The sequence below is a fragment of the Falco biarmicus genome, chromosome 8 (assembly GCF_023638135.1).
Source record: "Falco biarmicus isolate bFalBia1 chromosome 8, bFalBia1.pri, whole genome shotgun sequence".
Lineage (NCBI taxonomy): Eukaryota > Metazoa > Chordata > Aves > Falconiformes > Falconidae > Falco > Falco biarmicus.
In genome coordinates this window covers 17155287-17178814 of record NC_079295.1, presented here as the reverse complement: position 1 = coordinate 17178814, position 23528 = coordinate 17155287, and the positions used below count along the sequence as shown (strand labels likewise).

The 23528-nt window shown below is 44.1% G+C and overlaps 2 protein-coding genes across 2 annotated transcripts in view; one reads left to right on the top strand and one right to left on the bottom strand.

The window, feature by feature from the left end:
- Positions 1-20993, top strand: part of PPP1R1C (protein phosphatase 1 regulatory inhibitor subunit 1C) — a 54021-nt gene extending 33028 nt beyond the window's left edge. Inside the window, exon 5 of the mRNA XM_056350228.1 lies at positions 19222-20993. Coding sequence (XP_056206203.1) covers positions 19222-19310 — 89 coding nt within the window. The 3' untranslated portion in view covers positions 19311-20993. The remainder of the gene's footprint in view (positions 1-19221) is intronic.
- The window catches only part of PDE1A (phosphodiesterase 1A), a 248849-nt gene continuing 229665 nt past the window's right edge, over positions 4345-23528 (bottom strand). Inside the window, exons 20-21 of the transcript XR_008823670.1 lie at positions 5253-5496; positions 4345-4517 (exon numbers count right to left, since the gene is read on the bottom strand). The gene's annotated coding sequence lies outside the window, so the exon portion shown is untranslated. The remainder of the gene's footprint in view (positions 4518-5252; positions 5497-23528) is intronic.

The window sequence follows — 23528 nt, the reverse complement described above, 5'->3', positions numbered from 1 at the left end:
TCTGGCCCAAATAAATGTCCAAGTAGCAAGTTAGCTTTGTGGTATCTCTGTCTCTGAAAATGTGATCCTTATTTCTGCAGTTAGGCTAAGATAAACCTTGTTTCTGATTCTTAGAGACCATCTGTGTTGGATTTCTTGTGGTGGGGATATTGCCTGGCTTTTTATAGTTTGAATGTTCTTTCCCTTTTGAAGTGTATGCCTATTAGTCTGAAATTATTGAAAAGCAAAAATTTTATAAAGAAGACTATATGGTTCTCCTCCCCTCCATAATTTCTCCCTTCCTTCACCCCTTGGGATGCGACATTGCCCAGTTTAGCAGGGACACAGAGTTCCCAAAACCATCCACCAGAGCTTTGGCATGGAGACAAGAACACGAGCAGCCCAAAGATTTCAACCACATCCTTCCAGGCCCACAGCTAGGACTGAACACTCACATGAATTATGTGTGTGAATGTAACCAGAAAAACACAGGAAATACTGCAGCTAGCACGTGGATCTGAACAGGGATCCATCTTCCTGTGAGCTGCGCAGGCCAGAAGGATGTTGTTTAAAAACCTTTCATCTGGTGTAGCTGCTAATTTTTCTTGAACTAGTGGGAGGATTTTTCAGGTTTTTCACCGCTCACCCAACCTGTGAACCGATGTTACTCTGTGGGTCTTTTATAGCTGGACGAGACTGTCAGCAGGCTCCCACCAATCTGTAATATTTAAAGGCATCTAATTTTTAAGAGTGATTTTAAGAACACATTTAAAGGCTCAGGAAGGATGAGACCAGGTAAACGGAGAGCAGCAAAACCCCGCTGAAGCGATGGGTGACACTGGTGGCAGAGCCAGCTGTGTTCTCCATCCCAGCATAGCAGAGCACCCACAGGCTGGCCACCCCCCAAAGGCAGAAAAGAGGCATTAGCGTTTTTATTTTCTTTCAGGAACGAGGAGAAATTATGTAAATTCGGCTTTCAACCTCTTTGCAATGGTCAAGAACAGAGTTATTAAAGATAAAATAGTAAAAAATAAAACCAGTGGGATTTTTGGCTTGAAGCTCCCCCTGGTGACACGCAGGTGCAGTTCCGTACCGCCCGTACTGGTGAGTTACTAAATGGCAAGGACGGTTGTAAGGGAAGGAGTGGAATTACATTAAAGTCTGACTGCAATTTCTAATGTCAAGGCAATATCTGGAAGGTTTTTACTACTTTTCACCTGCGTGCCAGTGGTTTTCCCCAAATCTTTGCGGTGGTTAGAGCCTGGCTTTCTTCAAAGTCACTCTCGGTGAGATCAGAAGTAAGAGCAGCGTTAAAACTCATTTTTACAGAATCTATGACTCTGATACAAATGTATCTAAGCCTTTAGAGAAGAGTCTACCTTTTCTGTACTTTGTCTTTATTTTCCACAATGAAACGGAGTAAACTAATGTTCTTGCTTGTGCTTTCCAGAAAAATTGAGGACAATACTTGTTTTCAGGCTCTGACTGTTAATGTGAGCGATGGCGTGCTTCCACGCTGTAATTACATTCTGGTTGTACTGGATGCTGGCTCTGGGGTATTTGGATGCCGTAGGCAAAGCAGAAGAGGTAAGTTTCTCGCAAGCTCAAGTCACTCACACAAAGAGCCACTAAAGATTTTGCCCCTGATGTTTTGCTGCCCATGGCAACTGCGAAGTGAAACTGGTTGTATCTACTGTAATGCAAACAGTTTGCGGTGCCTGCATTTTATGTTGAATAACTGATTTCTTAACATCGGGGTTCAATTTTCCAGCAACCCCCAAAAATTTAGATACAAGGTTTTAGTGGGTTTTCAGTTGTCAGTAAGCTTAATAACTTAAAATGAAAACATTTCAAATTTAAAATACTACTAAAGATGTCAAAATAATCCTTTCACTGTTTTCACCTTCCCTTTTCTCCTCTCCCAAGAGATCAGTGCAGAGATACTGCCCCAGACCCCTTCTGATATCTAAGCCAGGACTTTGGTTTTGCTGAATTTGTGCAACAGAGAAGCGCTCTGGTTGTGCATAAACATTATGTACTAAATTGTTTTGTGTTTCTTTTGGGGTGGGAAAACCCACCTATATTATTATGCAAAACTTCATAAGTCACTGTGTTTTACTTTGTCTCACTTGATTCAAGGGATTTGTACCTTCACTTTGTGAAAATTGCTCCTTGCAGCAAAGTGATGCTGTTCTCCATCTCCCGTTGAAGTCACTGTGGTCAGGCAGTTTTGGAGAACCATTCTCCACCAGATGTTTCCGATGTTTTATGGGAAAGGTCACCATTTTCCCAGATGCCAGGGAAGGGTCTCCCCCCAACCTTGCCCCCCGACCAGCATGTGAGTGAGCACAGTTCAGCCCCTGGCTGGGACTAGCAGAGGTACCTGCGTCCTCCTCTTCCTTCTGGCTGCAGCAGCTGGACTTAACAGGTCACCAGCCATCTCTTGAGGGTTTAAAGGTGTCAGCCTGCATCTTGGGGGGACTTTCCATCAGGAGCCCCAGCTAGGGGGTAAACAGCACCTGTCAGTTTGCTCCTGCTTTGCTGCTGGTTTGCTGATGAGGCAGCCCAGCTCCAGGGGCCAGGGTCCCCACGGCCCCCATGCCCCTCCACACCCTGCCCGGTGGACAAGGCCACCTTGCTGCCCAGGCTGGTCTCCCACCTCAGCTTCAGCCTAGTGGGGACCTCACGTAAGCCTGGGGTCTCTGGAAGTTGCTCTGTGCCGCAGAACCTCATGGTGTTTATTCTCTTGCTCTGATATGAAATCTCAGCCCCCACAGGCCGCTGCGCCAGCCCACGGGGAGCTGTGCTATCCCTGCTCCTTCCCACAGCCTGCTGTGTCTGAGGAGATCTCAGCACACAAAAATACTTGCAGAGTCTCAGACTTACCAGGAAGTTAAGCAGGTAGAAATGATGAGAGATCTCACGGGGTGTGTCAGTCTAAATAGCAGTAGTTGAGCACGAGGTCAAAGCCAATGCTTCTGAGCGTATTTAAAACCTACAAACCTGTTACATGAGAGAAAGGAACTAGACATGCTTTTCTTGTCGTAAGAGTGCATTTTTTAGGGGAACAAAGTAGACAGTCAAGTTGCAAAATGCTCAGCAGTGTAAGGTCCGACAGCTACATCTGCACAAGCAGAGCTTGCTTCCCTCCCGAGGCTGACTGGCCCCACACAGCTCGCATCCATGCTGCACACCCTTCAGTGCTCCCAGATCATGGGCATCATCCAAAATACCCAGTGGAAATGTTCTCTGGCCTGTGCCTAAACCAGGCTGGGAATTTTCTGGGCAAGAGCCAGCTGGCTCAGGCAAAGCTGGGGCCTGGGCTGATGGCTGGTCAGTGCAGGCAGAGCAGGTCAGTGCCCGGCACTGCCTCCTGGCTCCTTTCAGTGTGGCCGTCAGCTGCAGCCTGCAAGATGGGTTCTCAGGGGCCAGCGTGCATTTAGGAGTCAGGAGCATGGATTCTTTGGAAAAGCCTACGTTGAACACTATTGAAAATCAGGGAAATCTACCTGCTGTCCACACTGCCTCTTCTACGCAGTTACTTTCCAGACTAGAGATGCAATTTTATGTGTACATACGGTTATGTCTTATGAAACAGTAATGATAGGCACGATTCCCTTGGCTACACTTCTCTGTGCTGGAAAATGAGGAGCTTGTATGCAATGAGTCAATTGGCACGAATAGAAACACAGGAAATTCAACTTAAACACAAGAAACACAAGACTTTTTTTTTCTTCTTCTTTTTTTTTTTTTTTTTTTTTCTGTGACAGTTGTCAAACAGTGGAATGAGTTGGCTTGTGGCATCTCCATACTTGGGGGTACTCAAAGTCTGACTGAATACAGTCCTGGGCAACCTACTCCAGCTGACCCTGTGCTGCTGAGCAGGGATTTGGGCTAGACAGTCCCTGGAGGTACCTTCCAGCCTCAGCCGCTCTGTGATTCAATAGCTGTTTTACTTACCATTTATGAAATGTAAACCTTTCATAACATGGTAATGACAAGCACAGTAAAAACTTCATCCCACAGCTGCCTACATTAGAATTTCACCTGTCAGTCTAACGGCTAACATCACACTTTGTGGCAGTACATTGTCCGCTTCTGTAAGAGCACTCTCTACATGTCAGTTTGGTTGATACTCTGTCTTAAAGTCTCAGAATCAAAAGTTAAGATTAGGGTAGGCTGCAAGCCCCAAATAAGTTAGCTCTTAGCACGAGAAAAACTTCTCCAGCAGCAGGGGGTGTTGATGAAACCAGGAGAGGGACTGGCTCTGGTCTCCCAGAAATACTCCGGTGCTCCTAGACAGTTAAGATAACTTGATTCATAACTCATATGGCAGGCTTTGCTTTGGGTAGCATGAAACGCCTGCTGCAGAGAGGGAGGGGAAGGGTTCAAGTCATCTTCGCCTTCAGTCTTCTGAAATGGATCCCAGCTGCTTGAGATGATCTCAGCAGCTCACAGGCACAGAGGTGGTGACAACCGAAGAGGCTCATTCTTCCTGACAGATTCCTGCTTGGATGTAAGGACTACAGCTACAGTACCTGTAATATGAAGAAAATGGTAATTGCCTGTAATTCATATGCCACCCATGAAGCAACTGCAATGGGGATAATTTAATGTAAACACTGACCTATCAATCACTTGTTTAATCATCACAATGTTTTTGTAATTTTGAAGGTGTTTATAAAATACTTAAAAGAAAAGAGCTCATTTCAACGTTTACAATATTACTGATGTCAGGTTATGCTGATGCCAAAATCCTATCTCCTTTGTCATCATAAGAAGGATCACAGTGAAGATTATAATTATAACTCAGTAGGGGATTCATCAGCAAATTAACAGAGAAGCTTATAGACTTCTGACAGAAACCAAACAGACTGGATTAATTAAAAGTGAAAGCCACACAGCACATGGAATGTGTATGGCAGAGAAACACCACCTTGGATTTTTGGCTGACCAGCAAGCATTTTGGTCCCATGTTCATTTTAAAAAGTACAACTCACTGGAAAGCTTTTCATTCACACCCTAAAAATCTCAGGCTGCACAGGGTATTCAGCTAGAGATTTAAATCTGTCATTAACGAATTCTGCGCTGTGTCTGCCCCAGACCAAGGAAAGAAATAACAGCCACAAAAAGAATAACAGAAACAGAAAACATGGATCCAGAATATAAACTGAACAGAATGCTGAGGGTACCGTGCCAGGCCTGGGGCTGAAACAGAAGAAGCTGTGAAACAGCAAAAGCTGCTCAGTCGTTACACGCAGGACTTTGCTCACCCATCATGTGCTCAGGCTTCTGCTTCTCAGGATCACAGCTTCCCCTTCTCTGTCAAGGATTCTCTCCCCTCAGGATCGGCAGTAAGTTTTTTCTCATCTGTTTAGGTTTCACCATCTCAGAAAAATCCCCAGGTCAGCCAAAATATAAAGCAGTAGGGCCACAGTGCAGGTGTCCAGGAAAGAGCAAGCAGCTGGATAATGCTGTCCGTTAATGGTGAAGTCAGATAACAATGCCTAAAGAAAACTGAAATACAGTTGCTCAGAAATGGCTCGTGAAGTGATGGAAATGCAAATGTTTCCTAAAGCATTTTCAGTATGGTTTTGAATGCAAAAACCTTAATTTCCTTTGTGTTTTGAACTTGTATAAAAAAATTAAATTAATTTTACTGTAGTATTTCTAAATTTTTATGTTTAACAAACTAGGCAAAATCAAACTTTTTGGTACTGCTAGTATTAAATGTTTTGATGAAATGTTTTTTCCTTTCTTTACTCACAAAGGAAAATGTGAAATTTCCAGGGTTTTTCTAATCACAAGCAAGCAAAAATTGTAAGGCTCCAAAGAACTGCAAATATTCAGCTATTGAAGCCTGCTACTGTCCTTTTTACAAATGCTCTGGCCTGGATCCATCCTGCTTAAACCCAGCCAGGCATGGAGCTACCCCGGGCTCGTTAGAGGCTGCCAAGTGAAGAATCAAGCCCTGGAAGCCTCTCTCTGCTGACCGCACAAGGCATCACAGGCAAGTGCGTTCAGTAGTAAAGTACCTGAAGGTCAGTGGGCATCTGTGCTTAGCCACACGCCCGGGCTTGGACATCCCACAGGGCAAGTTCCTACGCTGCCACAGCAGCGAGCAGGAAACAAGGGAGATAAAGACCGAGGAAGCAGAGGTAAAGTCAGGTTGGCTCTGACCATGTAACCTTTTTTAACGGGGTTTATAATTATCACAACAAGGAGGGAGAATCACGTATTTTTGTACTTAAAAGCAAAATGGAAGTTGCCCAGGGTCTAACAAATAATTGTGCATTGAGCAAAACATTTGCCAGGCAGCATGGCCAAAACTAGTGAGACCGCGGTGGCACTTGCCCTGTGTAACTAAGGGTAGGCATTTCCAATTACTTGTTTTGATTAAAATCTTGGTGAAATCTGATCCCAGATTCTGTCTGCAGCTGACCTGTGACTGGACCTAAATCCAGCTGCTGGTCCTTGTATGATAATCCGGTCACAGCTGCCAAATACCTGGTACGTCCAATCTGGATGGGGTCTTACATGTCTCATATCTCCTCAAGTCTGCCACGGTATTCAATATTGCAGAGGTACCTATGTCCCCTTGTTCCTTATACGCTGCTTTTTAAGCCTACCTTTCATAGTTAACAGAATCCTATGCATATTTAGGACATAAAAACATCACTCCCTACACAGGTTAAGTTTTGCAGAGAAACTTTCTGAGGAAAAATTACCTGCCCAAAGGGGTGTGAGCTGCAGCTCCAGCGCAGCGCCAAAGCTCGCTTGGGCTCTACAGAGCTCATCAGGCTGAGAATCCTAGTCGCGTAACTAAAGTCTACATCAATAAATGTCCCTAGGATTAAAAAAAAAACCTTCTTTGCCATCCAGAGACCCAACCAAACACAAAATTATGGTGAGACAAATATTTGTTTTCACAAAGGGAATAGATCCATTCTCTTTTATTCATGTACATGTATTTTTGACATTGTCAAAATGTCAAAAAAGCTGTTTGCTTTTTTGTTTTCAAAGGGAATCTACAAAATTACCTTCCTCAAAAAAAAAGGTTTGTGGAGGGGCCAGGCTGGAGAGTGAAAAGGTGCTTGTTACTGTTATCAGTGGTACTGCCACACATTGAGAGGTTATTTTGCTGTATAAGATTTCATTCCCCTGCTTTACTAATTGGACTTTTTATCACACATTTTTATTTACGAGCCAATCACTGTAAGCGAAGGGTAGGTAAAAATGCTGCACTTTGTTCTCACTGCTCAGAAGTTTGCAGTTGAGGAGGGGTGTTCCTTTTCCATTCTGTTTCTGCCGCATGCCCTGCCAGAGCAGCAGCGTGCAGCATGTCTGCCTTGCTCCGGGCTGGCTGTCGCAGCCCCCCAGCAGCTGCGTGCCCCACGCTACCTTTGTGACAGATTTTGCAGCAGAGGCATGCTGCTTCATCTGTCCCCACTAGAAACAGATCTCTGCCAGCCAAGAAACTTTTTAAACCCTAATGGAAATTGCCATTCGAATGGAAGCCATTTTATTTGAAGTTAAAACATATGGCATGAAAAGAGCCATGCGACTGTTGTGTCACAGTGTACTTTTCCATATCATGGCAGCCGTAACTACCTCACATCCCAAGTAGGTGCAAATCTCAGCCCACTTAAGATCCAAACAGCTCAGGCTCCTTCAGTTCAGCTTCTCTAATACATCATTTCCCCCAACAATTAGTTGCTGAAGTAAAACCCTTTAGAAATGCTGATACATTTGCTTTGAAGACTGGTTTGTGCAGCCTCAGCAGCAGTTTTGGACAGGATGAATTTCTGCTTTGTATTAGAAAAGATAAAGTCTTGAATAACTGTGCTGAAGTAAGAGAAGCAGCCAGGAGAGAACATCAGAGGTTTACCATTAGGAAGTGGGGAAGAAAAAATAAAAAAAAGAGAAAATGTTCTTGGTTGCCACTATTGGCAGGAACAGATTAAAGGAAATTAAATTGGTATGAGACTCAACTCCCTTTCTCACAATAGGATATAAATCACCGTTTAATATATTAATGTACTGGGGGCAGAACTCTTATTTTTTAATTTTTTTTATCCTCAGCAAAAGGAATAGTAGCTGCGAACAAAGCATTTGTTCCTAGAGACAAGAGGAGGATCACTTTTGTACATGCTCATTGATCTAAGGGCTAGGAAAGGACCCTTATTTTTATATAATTGAATCTCTGGCATAAAGCACACCCTTCAGCCTAATTCTCCACTTGATCCCTACTTTATGTTGCACGATGCCATGTATTTTACAATGCAGAAGTTAAGACCTCATATGAAAGTTAAGATTTTCCTAACCATCCTTAGCCTTTCCCTTCACCTACTTACAGCAGGCAGGATGGTAACATTGTTTTATTTTGTACATAGCAGTCTGTATAGCTAATATTTGTCTTGTCTCTACTGGTAAATGGACTTAGATGTTGCAGCTGAAATACTGAGCATCGTTGCATATTGTCTTGAGCATCAGCTTTCCCAAGTCTTGACTGATGTGATTTTCTAGCTGTAAAACCAATTTCTTGTTTTTCCCTTCATGGCTTATTTTAAGTTAGTCAGCCTACAGAGTGTCTCAAACTGGAAACATGAACTAGCCCAGATCAGCATGTGGTGAATTGTAAGAACGACAGAAGTTGCCTGGGAAAATGTAAGATATTTTAATATAAAGAGGACGTGCTTAGATAATGCTACTTGTAAACTTCTACGGCCAGTGAGTTCTAATACATATTTTGTGACAGTGGAAGAGCTATTGGCTTCTGTTATGGAGTAGCTGATCCAGGTTTGAAAATACGGCCCTTTATTTGATGGAATTACTGTAATCTTTTGACATAAGGGAACAATTCTGCCAGTCCTGTGATTTTGATCTGCTGTTAGACAGACAGCTGCCTGGCTGCGAGTGGTGCTGGTGTTAAAAGTGAGGGTTTAGCAGTTCCAGCAAACAAACACATTGAAAGCCATGAAACTTGGCTTCCAGGGAGCTGCTCTCCGAGGGGGGGTCTGGCCATCCAACCTTCCCAGGACCTGCCAAAGCACAGCACCTTTGAAGATCTGCCTGCGCTGACTGAATTCGAGCACACTTAATCAACAGCTCTAAGTCTAGCTCTGAACTATGAAAGATTGGGATGAAAAAATGTCAGCTGAAAAACTTTAATCCTCTCCTGGTGGCAGCCCGCGGCTGCCCAGCGGAGCCTCGCAGCGCTGCCCAGCCTCAGCACCAGTGGGGGAGTCATCGCCGCACGTTCCTCGGCACAAGCTGCTGTTGAGGTATTTGACCAAGAGCCATCCTCCACAGAATCAGCTGAGAAATATTTTCTGGCTTTCTGAAGGATAGTTAGTGTTGGGCTGAGATTGCTGGAAGCTGAAACCTCCACTTCGCTGCCTGCAGGGGCTTCTGCTGCTCACTTGAACCCTGCAAACTTCTGCAGTCTGAGGGCTAGCGAGGAAGGAAGGGACCAGATGAGATGTTTACATACCAGCAGCAGTTGCCTGGGGCGACAAAAGCCTCTCTATTTACTCTTTTGGCTACTGTAAGTGGGAGATGCGGTCCCTTGGGCCACAGTGAGCTGACCCCTGCCTGTGGTGCATGTCCTGGCCAGCCTGCAGAGGACCGACAAAAGCCCTTCTGTGCTGGAGCAGCTCCTCCGTGCTTGCTGTATGGAGCCAGTGCGGCTTCAAGCCACTTCTGAGAGGGAAAAATGGAGTGGGAAGTGCTGTGAGGGAACAAAATGGAAAGCAGCCAGACATTTGCAACATGAATTTTGCTGCTTTCATACAGTGTTCATTGTGATAGTTTAACACTGAGTCTTTTGATGGGGAGAAAGGAGCACGAGACCCAGAATCTGTCATGTAAAAGGCTCACCGTGAGGAATGAGTATTGTATGACTACAGCGAAAGAGAAATTAGTAACAACCAGCAGACATTTAGAAAATTAGTCAGCCCTTGTTGCTTGGTTTCCGAATGATCCCTCACAAACATCTATGAGGCCATGGTGACCTGCTGGATATGCTGATGATCTGATCCAGATCAGATATGTGACCTACATAAACCTGTCATATTTGCCAGTGCTTCAGATCATTCGTCTTGATTTAGTCATCAGCACTTGTGAAAGAGATGCACGTTAGAGAAAAAAAAAAAAAAAGTAGATGAAATTGCATGACTGAATAATATCTTGGTCTCATAATCATAACATCTAAATTTTTTTCTCCTCCTCAGCCTCATCTTAAGCACACATTTTTTTTTTTTTTGCTGATTTATGGCTTGCTAAAGTGTCAACATAGTTTAAACCACCACACTGGTGCTTCAGATTCTTTTTATTCTAAATGTTGAAGGCCACCATGTCTGCTGGCCTTTGAAGACTCCATCAGCTGTGAAGGACAAAGTGACAGCCTGACTTGGCTTTTCTTTGGATAATCTAAACAGGATTTTGAGAGGACCTAGTGTGCCAATTTTCTGTGTTGCTTTCTTTATCCCATACCTCAACTGTTAAAGCCACATAGAACATTAATTTACAGTATTTCACATACATTCACTGTAAATAAACAGTAGCTATTTTAAGTTATTTATTTTTTATAACTGGAAATTCAGATCAATCACGGAAGCTGACTCTTGTTTCTCCGAGATCAGTGAGAGGAAGCCCCGTTAACTTTGGGAGCAGCAGGACCAAGCCCTGTGTAGTAACAAGTGACCTGGTTGTGTTCAGACTCCTTGACCACAAAGTAAGGGCAGACCTTTGCATGTCGGTTATCAAGCCTCAAGTAATTAGTTTGCCATGAAACTTCGGTTAACAAAAGCTTACAGGCACGAGTACCATTCAGAATCCCTTGAGTGACCCCCACAGAGCAGCATTTGTCAGTCTTTCTCAGCAAAGAACAACCTAACTTTTAGAAAACTTCCAAAGGCTGTGTCAGGCAGACTGTTCTCAGTTGCCCGCATCTATAAAGCAAAATTTTCCACATCCATTTACTTTTATTTTGTCTTCTCTTCCTCACATTTGTTTTCTGTTTGGTCACTCATGCACATGGGAATTGTCAAGGTCCGGGTCCATGTGGTTTACTGCTGTCATGTCACAGATTGCTTTTTGATGTTCTTTGGGCTACTGGTGGCTCAGGGACCACTCAGGAGAGTGGCTGCCTTGGGACACACCACAGCTGCCACCCTCGGCGAGGCTGGGCCGCTGCTCTGGTGCGGGGTCTGCTCGGAGGCAGGGCTACCCTCCTGCCACGGGGGATCTGCCGTGATTTACGAACGTGAGCATCAGCAGATGAAAGAATTGTTGCCAGGTTGGTGGACTGAAGCCATTCTTGTAGGCGGGAATGCAGAAACACAAGGAAAGGTATGTAAAACACATTTTTCTCCTTGCATACAAATATCATGTCGCGGTCAAGCTCTTAGTTCATACTCGGTAACCCCCCACTGATCGCTGTATGCCACAATTGTATTGTATCGATGTTAACATAGCACTCAGGAACCTGCACCAGGGATTAGGACCATGCCACATTAAACCTTGCTCAAACATTTAACAGAATTGGGTTGTTGCACTGGGGAAGTCCCAGCTGGGGTGTAGCAATCAAACCCAGGAACAGATGCAGAGTGCTAGGGAAGAATGCAACAGCCTTTGTCTCAGCATGTTGGTAACCAAAATATTCTCTGGTTGTTTCTTAAATTCCGTAACGGAGAATTTTGAGGAGGATTTGGAAGTGGCTGGGGAGGCTGGCAGTCGTATCTCTCCAGCATTCAGTCCAATGTGGGAGAAAGGATGAAAAAGCTCATTTAAAAGCCTAGCAGTCGGAGCGCTGAAGCTTCATAGCTTTTTGGCGAGCTGAATGGTAGAGGGAGGAGGGCAGCAGCTGGGGAGGCAAGTAGGGTTAAGGACAGGGTCAGCGCATTTTAAGGTGTTACTAACAAAAGCTTAAGCACTGAACTCTGACTGGTATGCAAGGAGAGCTTATCTAAACCACCCAATTAAGTAAAAATGGATTAAAGGTTTCAGGAACTGGTTGTACAGATGAGTGAGATAGAAAGCAGGTCATTTATGCAAAGAGGAAACAAAAGAAGGCTTAAAATAGGCATTTGGGAAACACTAACATTTTTCTGACTGATTTACTGTCCTGCTCTTGCATGGAATATATACCTTTCTGTATTTCAGCTGTTTAAAACAAAAAATGTATGTAGTAGGAATTAATTTTTTTTCTGGACAGACAAATTAATTTTTGATCAGGAAGGTCAAAGTTCCTAGGACGCATGTTTCCAGTGTGTGTTCAGGGGGTAAGCCCTGAGTTTTACCATAACCAGTAATGACAGCTGTGTTTCTGATACTTTCACCAAATGGGACAGGGGGAAGACAAGACATCGAAATAAATTCGGTAGTGTAGTTGGCATGCACCTGACAATGAACATTGGAAAATCACTAAATCTGCTTTCTCTGAACTTTTATGAAGAAGAAAATGCTGAGAGTGGGGGCTGGTTAAGCTGTATTCTGTTGTACTGATAAAAGTCACAGAGAGGAAAAGCATTTAATAATTGCTCGGCTGCTATGGAAGGAGGTTTCTGCCAGGCAGCTGCTCCCGCGGGCTCTGATGGTCCTCGGCTTGTGTTGGAGGTGGGAACAGCAGGAAGCGTTTTGTGCTTTTTTTTGTGTGTGTGTGTGTGTCTCCCTGGAGCAGGGGGCTGTGCTGTGCCTGGCTGAGCTGTGCTGCAGTGCCTGTTGCAGGGAGAGCCTCGGTGATCTCCCCTAGCACTGACCCGCAGAAGGGAGCATGTTTCCTCACATGGAGCACTCGATGCTTCTGGAAACATCTGGCAAAACATCTTGTGAAGTATTGAGAGTCTGTGTTACTTCCATTGTACAGATGCCCAGCTGAGCAAGAAAGCAGTTTCTTTTGTAACAGGAGTGTGCAGGCTTTGTTTGTCTTACACAGTATACGGGTTTTAAATCTGTTACATCTGCTGGCAGCCAGCATATTCTTTTAACTGCAGTGACAGTCCTCGGGCACCGTGCACCAGTGGAGAGTGACCGAGACATTTACGATCTGCCCCTGAAAGCCCGGTAGAAAGATGCCCCATTTCAGCAGCAGCAGTAGGTGCGCTAGGACTTGCTCTGCAGGGCAGCCCGCTCCTATGCCTCCTTCTCCGGTGACTGAATTTTCTTCTTTGACATTTCTACGCACCTGGGATGTGATTTCTATGCAAGATATTGTCTGTAGGTGTACCGGTCACATACAAGCGATGCTCCAAGTGTCTTGATTTTGGAAATACAGTAGCACTTGGTCTGATGCAAGCCCTTAATCCCCTTGTTTTCATCCCTTTTATTTGGGAACAAATAGAAACATACATACCTCACATATATATATGTACGTATATGTCACATATATGTATATATAGATCGCAATGGCCACAACCAATTATGAGTTTGTACGTTTCCCAAAATTAGTATGGAAATGCTGATTTAGCCTGGCCCCACAATTTTATGGAGTGAAAAGCCACCTCGTCCCTGAGATCAGCCTCACAGGTGCAATTACACCCTCCATCTGTGTTCCAGAGAACGCGAATACAGTATTGCAGGCACAGCCTAATGCATGGTGAGTAATTGAGGACCTCTCCTGCTTTCTACAACCCTTCAAAAATGACAAAGAATGGCCTCATACTGACACCAGGTGGTTCCTCTGCACCCTCGCATGCAGCCCACCAGTCCCATGGATTCTGTGGGTCAAGATTTCTCAAGGGATCGCTTAGTCAGCATTTCCTCCCCTCCTTGGACTTTGTGGGCACAAATACCTGGTAGAACTTCTCAGTCCAGACCAAGGCAAAGAAAGTGTTCAGCACCTCAGTTTTGTCTATGGCTAGACTGCTCACCTCACCGAGCTGCATGTCCACATTTTCCTTGTTTTTCTTTTACTGGGAAGGCGGAGGAAGAAACCCCTCTGTAGCTCCTGACACCCTTTCCTAATTTCAACTCAGTCTGAGCCTGAGCTTTCCTAACACCGTCCCTGTATTTTGGGCCAGTATATTTTAATATATTCCTCATTTTTACCTTGTCTTGAATTCTATCCACTGCACACATCATCTTTTTGGCACTGGAGCACTGTCATGGGGTCCCGCTTAGCCAAGACAGTCTTCTGCTACAGCTGCTTCTTCTCCTGTATCAGTGTGGGTCACACCTGTGCCTGGAGGAGGTTGCCCCTGAAGACCTGACAGCTCTTCTGGGCTCTGTCACCTTCACAACTGCTTCCCACTGCATCCAACTTAGCCAAAGACCTGTGGTGGATGCTGTTTTTTCATTTGTTTTGTTTGTTGGTTTTTTTTCCTGTTGTTTTTTTAATTCAAAAATTCATTTCAGCTGGGGAGAAAACCCCACCAAATCAGGAAGAAGTTTCAGATAAGTCAAAAAATACTTGACTGACAAAATCAAACCAGAATGTTCCATAAGAAAGAAAAGTTCTTTTTCCTGTTTAGTGGCATGAGTACATGATTTTTGTTTTGATATTCTCATTTTTGCTGGAGGAACCAGAACATATTTCTTTTAGGATTGGCATAAAATAGACATCATTATTTGGCCATTATCCTCTTTGGCCAGGTTTGTTTGCTTGGTAATTTCGAAGTGATTCGAGTTCTGAGACTCTGAAAATCAAGCTCCTTTGTCTGTGGCTCAGCTACACCTTTCACTGCTTTCTGAAAATCTGCAATGTGTTTTTGACAGAGAGAGGATCATAAAACTGAATAACCCTTCAAACTTTAGGGAATTCAAATTGCCAACCAGACTTCAGTCCTGGGTTTGGCAAATGTTAACACCGTTCTTTGGACAGTGAAGTGGGGTGAAGGAAGAAGTGTTAAATAGGATGGGGAGCTGCTTTAATTACTTGAGATAGGGAGATGCCTTAATTACTGATATTTCCCCCCCCCCCCGGGAGACATTTAATTCAGGAGCACTTGTTTTTTTCATATCTTGTGACACTGCTTAGCCTTGTAATCTGGTGCTCTGGTCAGATGGAGAGAAGCAAAAAGACAGCTGTTGATTAAACAGCATAGATGTTATTTTGTGACCGCAAAAATGCCAGAAAGTTGTCCCATTCGCACTCATAATTTATAAGTAATCTAGAAATATGCTTTGAGGGAGTGACTTCATCTAAAAAGAATTACCAGTTCAAAGTGTATTAGTGCATGGCTGCTGAATCTGGCTTGGCATTAAGGGTTTCTTTATCAGCATTAATTGGATTAAATTACCTGCAGTGAAATACGAGCCCTTTGAGGAAAAACAATTCTTGTCCTGCTGGCTTCAGAAGCACGAAAAGGAGGGGGTGGGGAAAGGGAAAAAGAAACGGAGCAGCAGCGTTCAGACAAGCTTTGTTGTAAGGCAGAGCGAGGGAGAGCTGGAGCACGCTGGAGGGATGCAATCATCGCCAGCGAGCGGTGGGAAGGGGCAGCCTGCGGGCTGGAAGGGGTTAGCTGTCAGCTCTCCCAGGTGAGGAGCAAAGCCCCAGCCAGGGCGTGACAGCGCGCAGCAGCAGCTGGGCTGGGCACAGTGGGAGCTGGGGACCAGCGGGATGGCTCGGACCCAGCAGCCACCTCCGCACCAAGGGCAGGGCAGGCGGGGGCAGAGCAGCCCGAGAAACGAACCAGCATCAGGACGGTGCAGGCACAGTGCTTCAGGAGGGTGAGGGGTGCCCACAGCTTCAGTTACCCGCTGCCTGGAATAAGGGACACTGATGGGACAGGGTAACTCTGGATCAGCATTTGCAGTCCTCCCTGTTTGCCACTGAAGCTTGTATAGTTTACATGGAACCAGTAACGTGATGTTTCTAAGTTGGATCTCTGTATGTACAAACAGTATCTTCTAAAATATCCCCCATATATCCCCCCAAATACCCTGGCTTTGGTTTGTTTTGGTTTGGTTTCTTTTTCTGCGAGCAAAATCTTAGCGTCTGTATTCGTTGCTCGTCTTTACCGCTGTGCTTCATCAATGAATAGAAGCGAACCCCAAAGAAGAGCACTGGTGCCTAGTGATTACTATTTGAGAAAGCTGAGACCATGAACTTTGTTACCAGTGTATGAAGATTGAAAAGATGGGAAGGAAATACCCTTTCTAATAAATTAACATTACCATGGCAGCAGTCGTAGAAACGGTTGGGGTGACCTGAATAATAAGTTTTCACTCAGTCTCTAGCAGAATGCAACCTTTCAGCAAAGAACCCAGATATTGCTAAACAAAGATACTGGGTATGAATAGATTCAGCTTATAAAAAAAATACCTCTGTGGATATAGCTCCACCTCCGCTACCTGCTTATCCTTTGCTTTCTGTTGACAAAGGGCAGGGCACACAGCTCCAATAACCCTGCTGGAGCGACAGGAGCGCCGCTGTAGCGGCCCCTCTCTGGAGTTATTTTAGCTGAGCAGGAGATGTGGATGAATGCACCACTGTGCTCCTGGGCATGCCCAGCTCCAGCGCCCAGGGCCTTCTGACCACTCATGGCAGCCACTGTGGTGCAACGTTACGTGGCTAGGTAAGCTTTTAATCTAAGAGTATGATTGCTATCATTGAACTAGGTATTTTTATTACCCCAGACTTTCTTTGTGCTGTAAATGTCTGACGCTTTGTGCATGAAATGTCTCTTTTCAGGAAAGCCACCAATCTTTTCTGTCACACATGTTCTTCAGCTACTGACAGGAATTTCATTACCTGTACGTCGATTTATGCTAACTTACTTTGCTGTGTAGCTGGGCATCTTACTTCATAACGCTACACATAGGGTCAGTTAACTCTGACAACCTGATGCCATCAGCACACCCTGAGGCCTATGAACAATGACACCAAGCCCTGTGACCACTTACTGGTCAGTGCAGGAAAGCACTGGAGTGCTGGAGAAAGCATTTGGAGCCCTCGCTTCCAAATGACACTGTGGCATTAAATGACTGGCAGAGGTAAAGGCAGGCCAGAGAACAGAGGTTATAAAAAGTAAGTAAGACTGATAGTTGCCTGCTACTTGAAAATCAGTGAGTAATGCTCATTGATGTCATTCCTCTCCATTCCCTCCAATTTTCACTTTGATTATTGCAATTAAACCACATAGCCAAAAGTTTTCACTCCTGCCAAAAATAGCACTCCATGAAACTTCATCATACTAACTGTGTATCACATGCCTTCTTTTCTGTCCGTAACTTTCCCTCTTTCATCTTTGAAATGTTCCCTAAAGAAGGCCACATTCTGGCTCCCAGCAATTCCTCTCTGAAGTACTGAATAGTAGCTGCTAGATGGGTACTGTGAACGCACAAGAAATGGCTCTGCAAGTCCAGAGGTAAACACAGGAGACAAATTCGCCCTACAAACACAGCACCATTTTGAAATGAATGTCCATTAACCTATAGTTTGATGAAATCATATTTAAAGTGTTTGTCTTACTAAAGGGGGTTGCTAAAGAGGCCAACTTGGTGGTAGCTGAGCACCCTAAGTGTTTCTCCATGTATCACAGTTACTTAATTGGAAATGGTTTGATTATTGCAGGGCACACTAACTGCAGCTTGCAAGCATTAATTTATTTGCTTGGTTTACGTCTGAACAACAGTCTCCCAGGGAACCAAGTACTCTCATTTGTGTGGGAAAAAAAAAAAGAGAGAGGAGCCCGGAGCCCAGCACAGAGCAGTGATGGCTCCTGTTGGAAGTCGAGCCAGCAGCACTCCCCTTGTACGACCCATTGTAAGATCTGGTTTGCAGCTATTTGTAATTTTGTTGGACTGGAGTAACTTCTGTTGAAAGTTTTTTTTAAGTGATGCATTTGGAAAAAACTATCTCATTTTGGAATGGTGTGGACATAAACAGTAGCATCTAGGAACCTCCAGGTTAAGTGGTGCTGGGACCACAACTCTTGAACATACACTATCAATTCCTCTCACTCGCAGCTTGAGGTAATCTGGCTCTTGCCCTGTAAACCTTTCTGCATACAGGGTCCATCCCTTTTTTGAAAATTGTGCCTCTACAAGTGTTATGACAGTGGGGTGCTTGATTATCCAGCTGCTTTTATCTGAAGTAGCTGGGCTGCAATTTCTCCTCCACAAACAGAGGAACTGATGCATAAGGGAAGCTTTTTTTCTGAGAATTAGAAATAGTGAATAGAACTATGTATGATCTACAATGAAAGAAAAAATGTTTCCATGTTACAGAAGTAATGTCAGAAAACCTAATTCAGGCTTACATTTTCAAAATCATGCATTTTTGACTAACAGTGATGTTACCACTACAACTTTTTTTGTCAAAAACTAGGGGAACCAGAAACTAATCTTGCGTGTTTCCTGTTTAGATTTTCTTGAAAATAACAACCGTTCATCTCTTGTCTCTCCTCTCTGTCATCTTTTTAGCTTGATTTTGACTCCTTTTTTAGCTCGAATTCTACCACACCAAGGTGGAGTGGAGAAGGTGGGATTAGGCCCACTCATTGAGCCTGCTTGCTTGTACTAAACACGGGACAGGAAAAATAACCTTGCAATTTGATTAGTTTTCATAGAACCTACTTCATTTGTTGGCTGAAACCAATCAGCAGCAGGAACTTCACAACTTTCGTCAAACCTAAACTTCTAGATACCCCATGGTAGGTATTTACCCTTTACATCCAGCCCCACATGGTATTCAGAGGTCAACAGAATGCCTTCTCCATGTGAGAAATGATTCAATCTGGTCATGGCTTCAGCGCCAGCATTCCCCCTCTGTTGGATGCAATGCCGTCTTTGTGTCAGGACAGCTCCGCAGGTCCTGTGCAGACTACAGGGATGCAGGCTGGAAAACACCTCTGATGCATATGGGAAGGTGTGATGGTGGGGCACTGGGTCCATGTGAGCAATGACTTTCAGCAGATCTGTCTCAGAAGGTTGAAATTCTGGAAGAATAATTCCCATGTCTACTGTCTAAGCCTCGAGAACTTTTGACTTGCTTGAGATGGTCAGTACTAATCTGATCAAGGATTACCAAGGGAAAACACTGTTCTGTTCTACAAGGCATCTTTCAGCAGTATCTTCAACAAAATGTGATAGATTTCCTAAGAGCCTGTATTTAAAGAAGAGAGTTTTTCTTTTGAAAATACACCATAGTATTGGTTGAACTAACTGAGGTTTGTGAAACAGGGCGTCAGCATGGGCATTAAAAAACTTGCCATTAGTTTGGGGATTTGACTCTTCCTTCAGGAAAAAAAGAAGTGACATGAGCTAACTCAACTTTAACCATGACTTCTATACTTTCAGGGATTAAGCATCTGAAGAGTCAGAGTGAGTCAGCGTTTCCAGAGGAAGAAGAGGGAGTCAGCGAACGGGAAGAGGAGTGGGGCCATTAGAGAGCGTGACGCTGCCTCGAGCGCCGTCGCAGAGTGACTGAAGCAAGCAGCCGTGTGTGTCACACCTTCCGCCACCACTCCTGCCCCCATGCCACCGCGCTGGGCGTGCTGGCGGCCCTGGGAGCGCCCTCGGCTGGGTTTGGCAGCCATCTGCAAATGCGTTCTGTGATCCTTATATCTGAAGATAAAACAGCTATTTTAAAGTCTTTTTTCTTTAATTTTCTATGACTTAGAAATGTAACTTGCAAACATGTTAGTGACCTGACATCAGTACTGCCAGAGCTTAACTACTGCGTGTGAGCTGTACTCTAAGGCCTGTTGTAAATAAAACCAACTTAAAAGCTACAAAATAAATACTATGTACATTTAGACAAGACTGTATATTGTACAGTGGGTTCGTCTAACGTACAGAGAAATGTTCGTATAAAATGATTTTTTCAGCTAAGGGCAGCTTTTACCAGTCTTGCTAGTTACTTGCAGTAACGGAGACAGAAACAAAGCAAGCAAAGGTGACCCTTAGTCTAGAGAAAGATGCAAAGGCTCTTTCCCGTGTTCCCTGGATATGCAGCGCTTCAAGTACTTGTCCTTCCTTTGGTCTGAGGCTGCTTAGTCACATCAGCCAAAATGGTTTCTCTTTACACAAGACCATTGCTACCTGGAGGCATTGGAAGAAGTTTCAATTTGGGAGTGAGCAGGGTGCCCCCCACCAGCTGAGCCAAAGGAAACCCTTCATCGCCCGCAGCAAACACAGGGTACAGCCGTCTGCAGCGGGGGGCAGCCCGCTCTGCACTTGCCACAGTTTCAGCCAGTAAATGGTACCATATCAAGCTGTGGTGACTTGGCAGGTGTCTGAGCCCTAGGGTTTTGGCTGAAGTTTGGCGTGGTCCATCCATCCCAATATTATTATTGGTCACACCAAGCAAACTCTATGGCATAAAATGAAATAACGTGGAGAAGGAAAACAGTGTTTCTTCAAAGTTGCATTTGATAGATCATTTCCTTTGCTATAAATGGCCAATTTTTAAACCAATTCACTGTCATTTTGTATTAACTGTCTGCCTTTGATACAAAGATTTATCATTGGTTCAACTTTACACTCCTTTAAGTCTCTTTTAAAGGCTGAACTAGTTAAAAAAAAAAAAAAAAAAAAAAGAGATGAAGTGTATGAAAACACAGAGCCTGCTGTGTATGCCTTGCATGGTGATTTCACTCTCAATCCAAGGTCTTCTGCAAAGACCTGCTAAGAACAGGATCTTTCAACAAGTGTTTTTGGGAGTCACCTCTTTGCCCTCCATCTGTATCTGTCCTCTTTGTTGCCATTCTCTGTAGAAAAACTGCAAACAGGATCCGTGGCTCCAGCTCGGCATGGATATACAAGAAGGACTCTTCAGTTGCACAGAAGCAGCTACAAGACTTAGAGGACTGAGGATTTTTTCTGCCACAAACAACAAAAAGAAGGAACTGACCCTTCAGAAACCATTTGAATCGCCCAAGGTTAAGACCGGATTGGTAGCAAGAAGAGCTGGGCTCTGGTCCCAGTTACACCACAGCTTTGCTTCCACACAGCACCAGGCTCTTCACGTAGTTGTTCATTGCCACAATACGCCCAGTTCTAAAACAGTTGTTGGTGTTTAACCTTGCACCATCTATCTGTGTTAGCTAATAAAGCACTTTTCATATTAATGGATTTTTGCTGGTTATTAGTACCCACAGGCTTGAGATGAGAACTGTCTAGGACTTATGGGCAAATGAAAAAAATGTGCGTCACTTGAAATACTTGATACCAAGACACGGTATCAAGCACTTTGGAATCAACATTTCAAAGGCAACACAAAACACCTGATGAGAGCTTGGAGAATTCGTCACTAAACATCCTGTTTCAGGATGACTGTTGGACTTGAGGATGACTACACTTTATAAATAACGGGGGGGGTGTGTGTGGAAAGATTTAGTTTGGACTGGAATCCGAGTGTTTCCAGGATTGTTACTGCAGCAATGAGAGGACAACAATTCTGCCTTACAGCCACGACCCAGAGAAAGCATCAAGGTCCGATAAGGCCTTGAGATAGCCACCCAGTATTTAGATGCATCTCTAAATCCAGGTCTTATCAGTTCCCCATTTCTAAATATTCCAGCTGTGTTCTATCCTTTTCAAAACGCGTTTCTTTCTTTCTTGACCTAAGGTTATGCACGCATCATGTCTGAGTACAGGAACAGACTCCTCCTTTCTGGCAAACGGACAGGACTTGTTGCAGAGATTTTACTATGGATCCATCTTGACATCATTTGCTGGTGGGACCTCAACTGAAGGATGAAGTCACGATGCACGTTTTTTTATATGACAGCCATTTTTAGCTTAAAAAGATAAACAAACCTTGTTTGTCTGAGCTTCCACTTCTGAGGCATACAGTAAGTGGATCTGTAAGGAAAGAGTCAGTAAAACAACAGCACCCAGAAAAAGTGCTTGTCATGAAGCAGAGCTGAAACTGCAGTGGACTGTCAGTGGACCCCATGATAGAAATATCCAGATGTGGGGAAATTAGAAGGGAAGCTCAGGAAAAGCAGTCTGCTTACCAGACTAGGTCTTTTCTGGGGTTTGGCACAGCCTCTGACATTTGAAGACAGCAGCCTTAGAGAGCCTCTCATATGTTTTGGCGTGTAATTAAAAGCTGTGGTTGCCTCACAGCCTGATGAGCTCCACATAGGTTCACTTGAACGATGTATATCGCTTTGTGGAAGCCAGTGGTCAGTCATCGTTGCCCAGCATGCTGACATCACCAAAATCATGGATTAAAACCAAAAAATCCACTAATGTCATCTTTTGTTCTAGTGTAAACGAATCAGTGGGGGATTGAGAAAGCAGACAAAAAGTGAACATCAAGTATCTCAAAGCAAACGTCAATATGGAAACACCTCAAAGAAAAGTTGCAGTGACATGTTCCCCGTTTGAGCTGTCTCCTTTCACAATACCTGCTCCTGCTGGAGAATCTTACAGGTGTGGTACAAGCAGGATTTTTAGAGATGGGTTGTATTACTCTATTTTCCACAAACAGGCCGATGGAAAAAGAAAGCAAAAAAACCCTACACAGGCAAGTAATGAACATAGGTCTTCCTTCACGAGCAATTCCGATTTATGTCTTTTTCCCCTTCCCCACTCCTCATTCTTAAAATCTACTGCCCTTCCATGCTGTGGCGTTTGCTGTTGTTCTTGCTTTCAAGGTATTGCAGGAAATGTTATTTGCCGAATTGAAAGGAAGCTGTCTCCTCGGACTGATCTCGGTCTTTTCCCAGTATCCCTTAACTCATTAATGTGCAGTGGTTTAAAGGCGTTTTGTTATTGCATTTTACAGCCTTGTTTCTTTTTCTTATGCCATACTTGTTATTCCATGACAGGTTCTTCCCTTCAGAGAGATTTATTGAGACATTGTGCTAATGAGTTACTTGGAAAAATTCCATGGTTTGACTTACAGGATGGTATATGTTGTTTATTCTCCAGGTGCAAAGCCAGATAATACTTAAGTAGATACAAAATAAGAGCCAAGGTATAAAAGTCCTTTCTAAAACATAATTTCCACTGAAGTCAGAGGAATTTTGCCTGAGAATGGCCACAGGTTTTGGCCAACAGCGTATTTTCTTTTGGAGAAATACAATGTGTAGTGTACAGGGAAGCTTCTCTTATACTGTTATCAATTTAATTACTGAGTTTCTTGTTTGGTTGGTTTGCTTTTTTTTTTTAAATTGCCATAAAGCTGTTGAAGTCTTCAGCGGCTACCCCACTGTCTTCTCATAATATCATTATTTCTCCCTGCTAATGTAAACTGAAAAAATCACCATTAGTTCTTGCACCACCGGTGTTACTGTACCAAAACTATCACATCCAACACAACTGTGTCAGCTCCACGGTGGGCTTCAGGCAGAGGTTCTGCTGCCCATGCTTGGGCCAGGAACTCCCACGGTGTCCAGGCTCCAGGGCAATCAGTAACGAAGGGAATTCCAGTCAGTCTGCACTTCTCCTAACTGACTACAATACCGAGGGCCAGGTCCCAGGTCAGTGGTGGCTTTTCCTCTTTAAAAAAAAATAAAAAAAATATTTTATTCCACAAGGGAAACTGTTGGGTCTCTCCCCAGAGCTGGTCTGGGTAGGCTCTGGTGCTGCAGGTGGTTGGGGAGGGACCTAAGTGTGGCTCCTGCAGGCTGTGGGCTGCTTTTGTAGGAGCC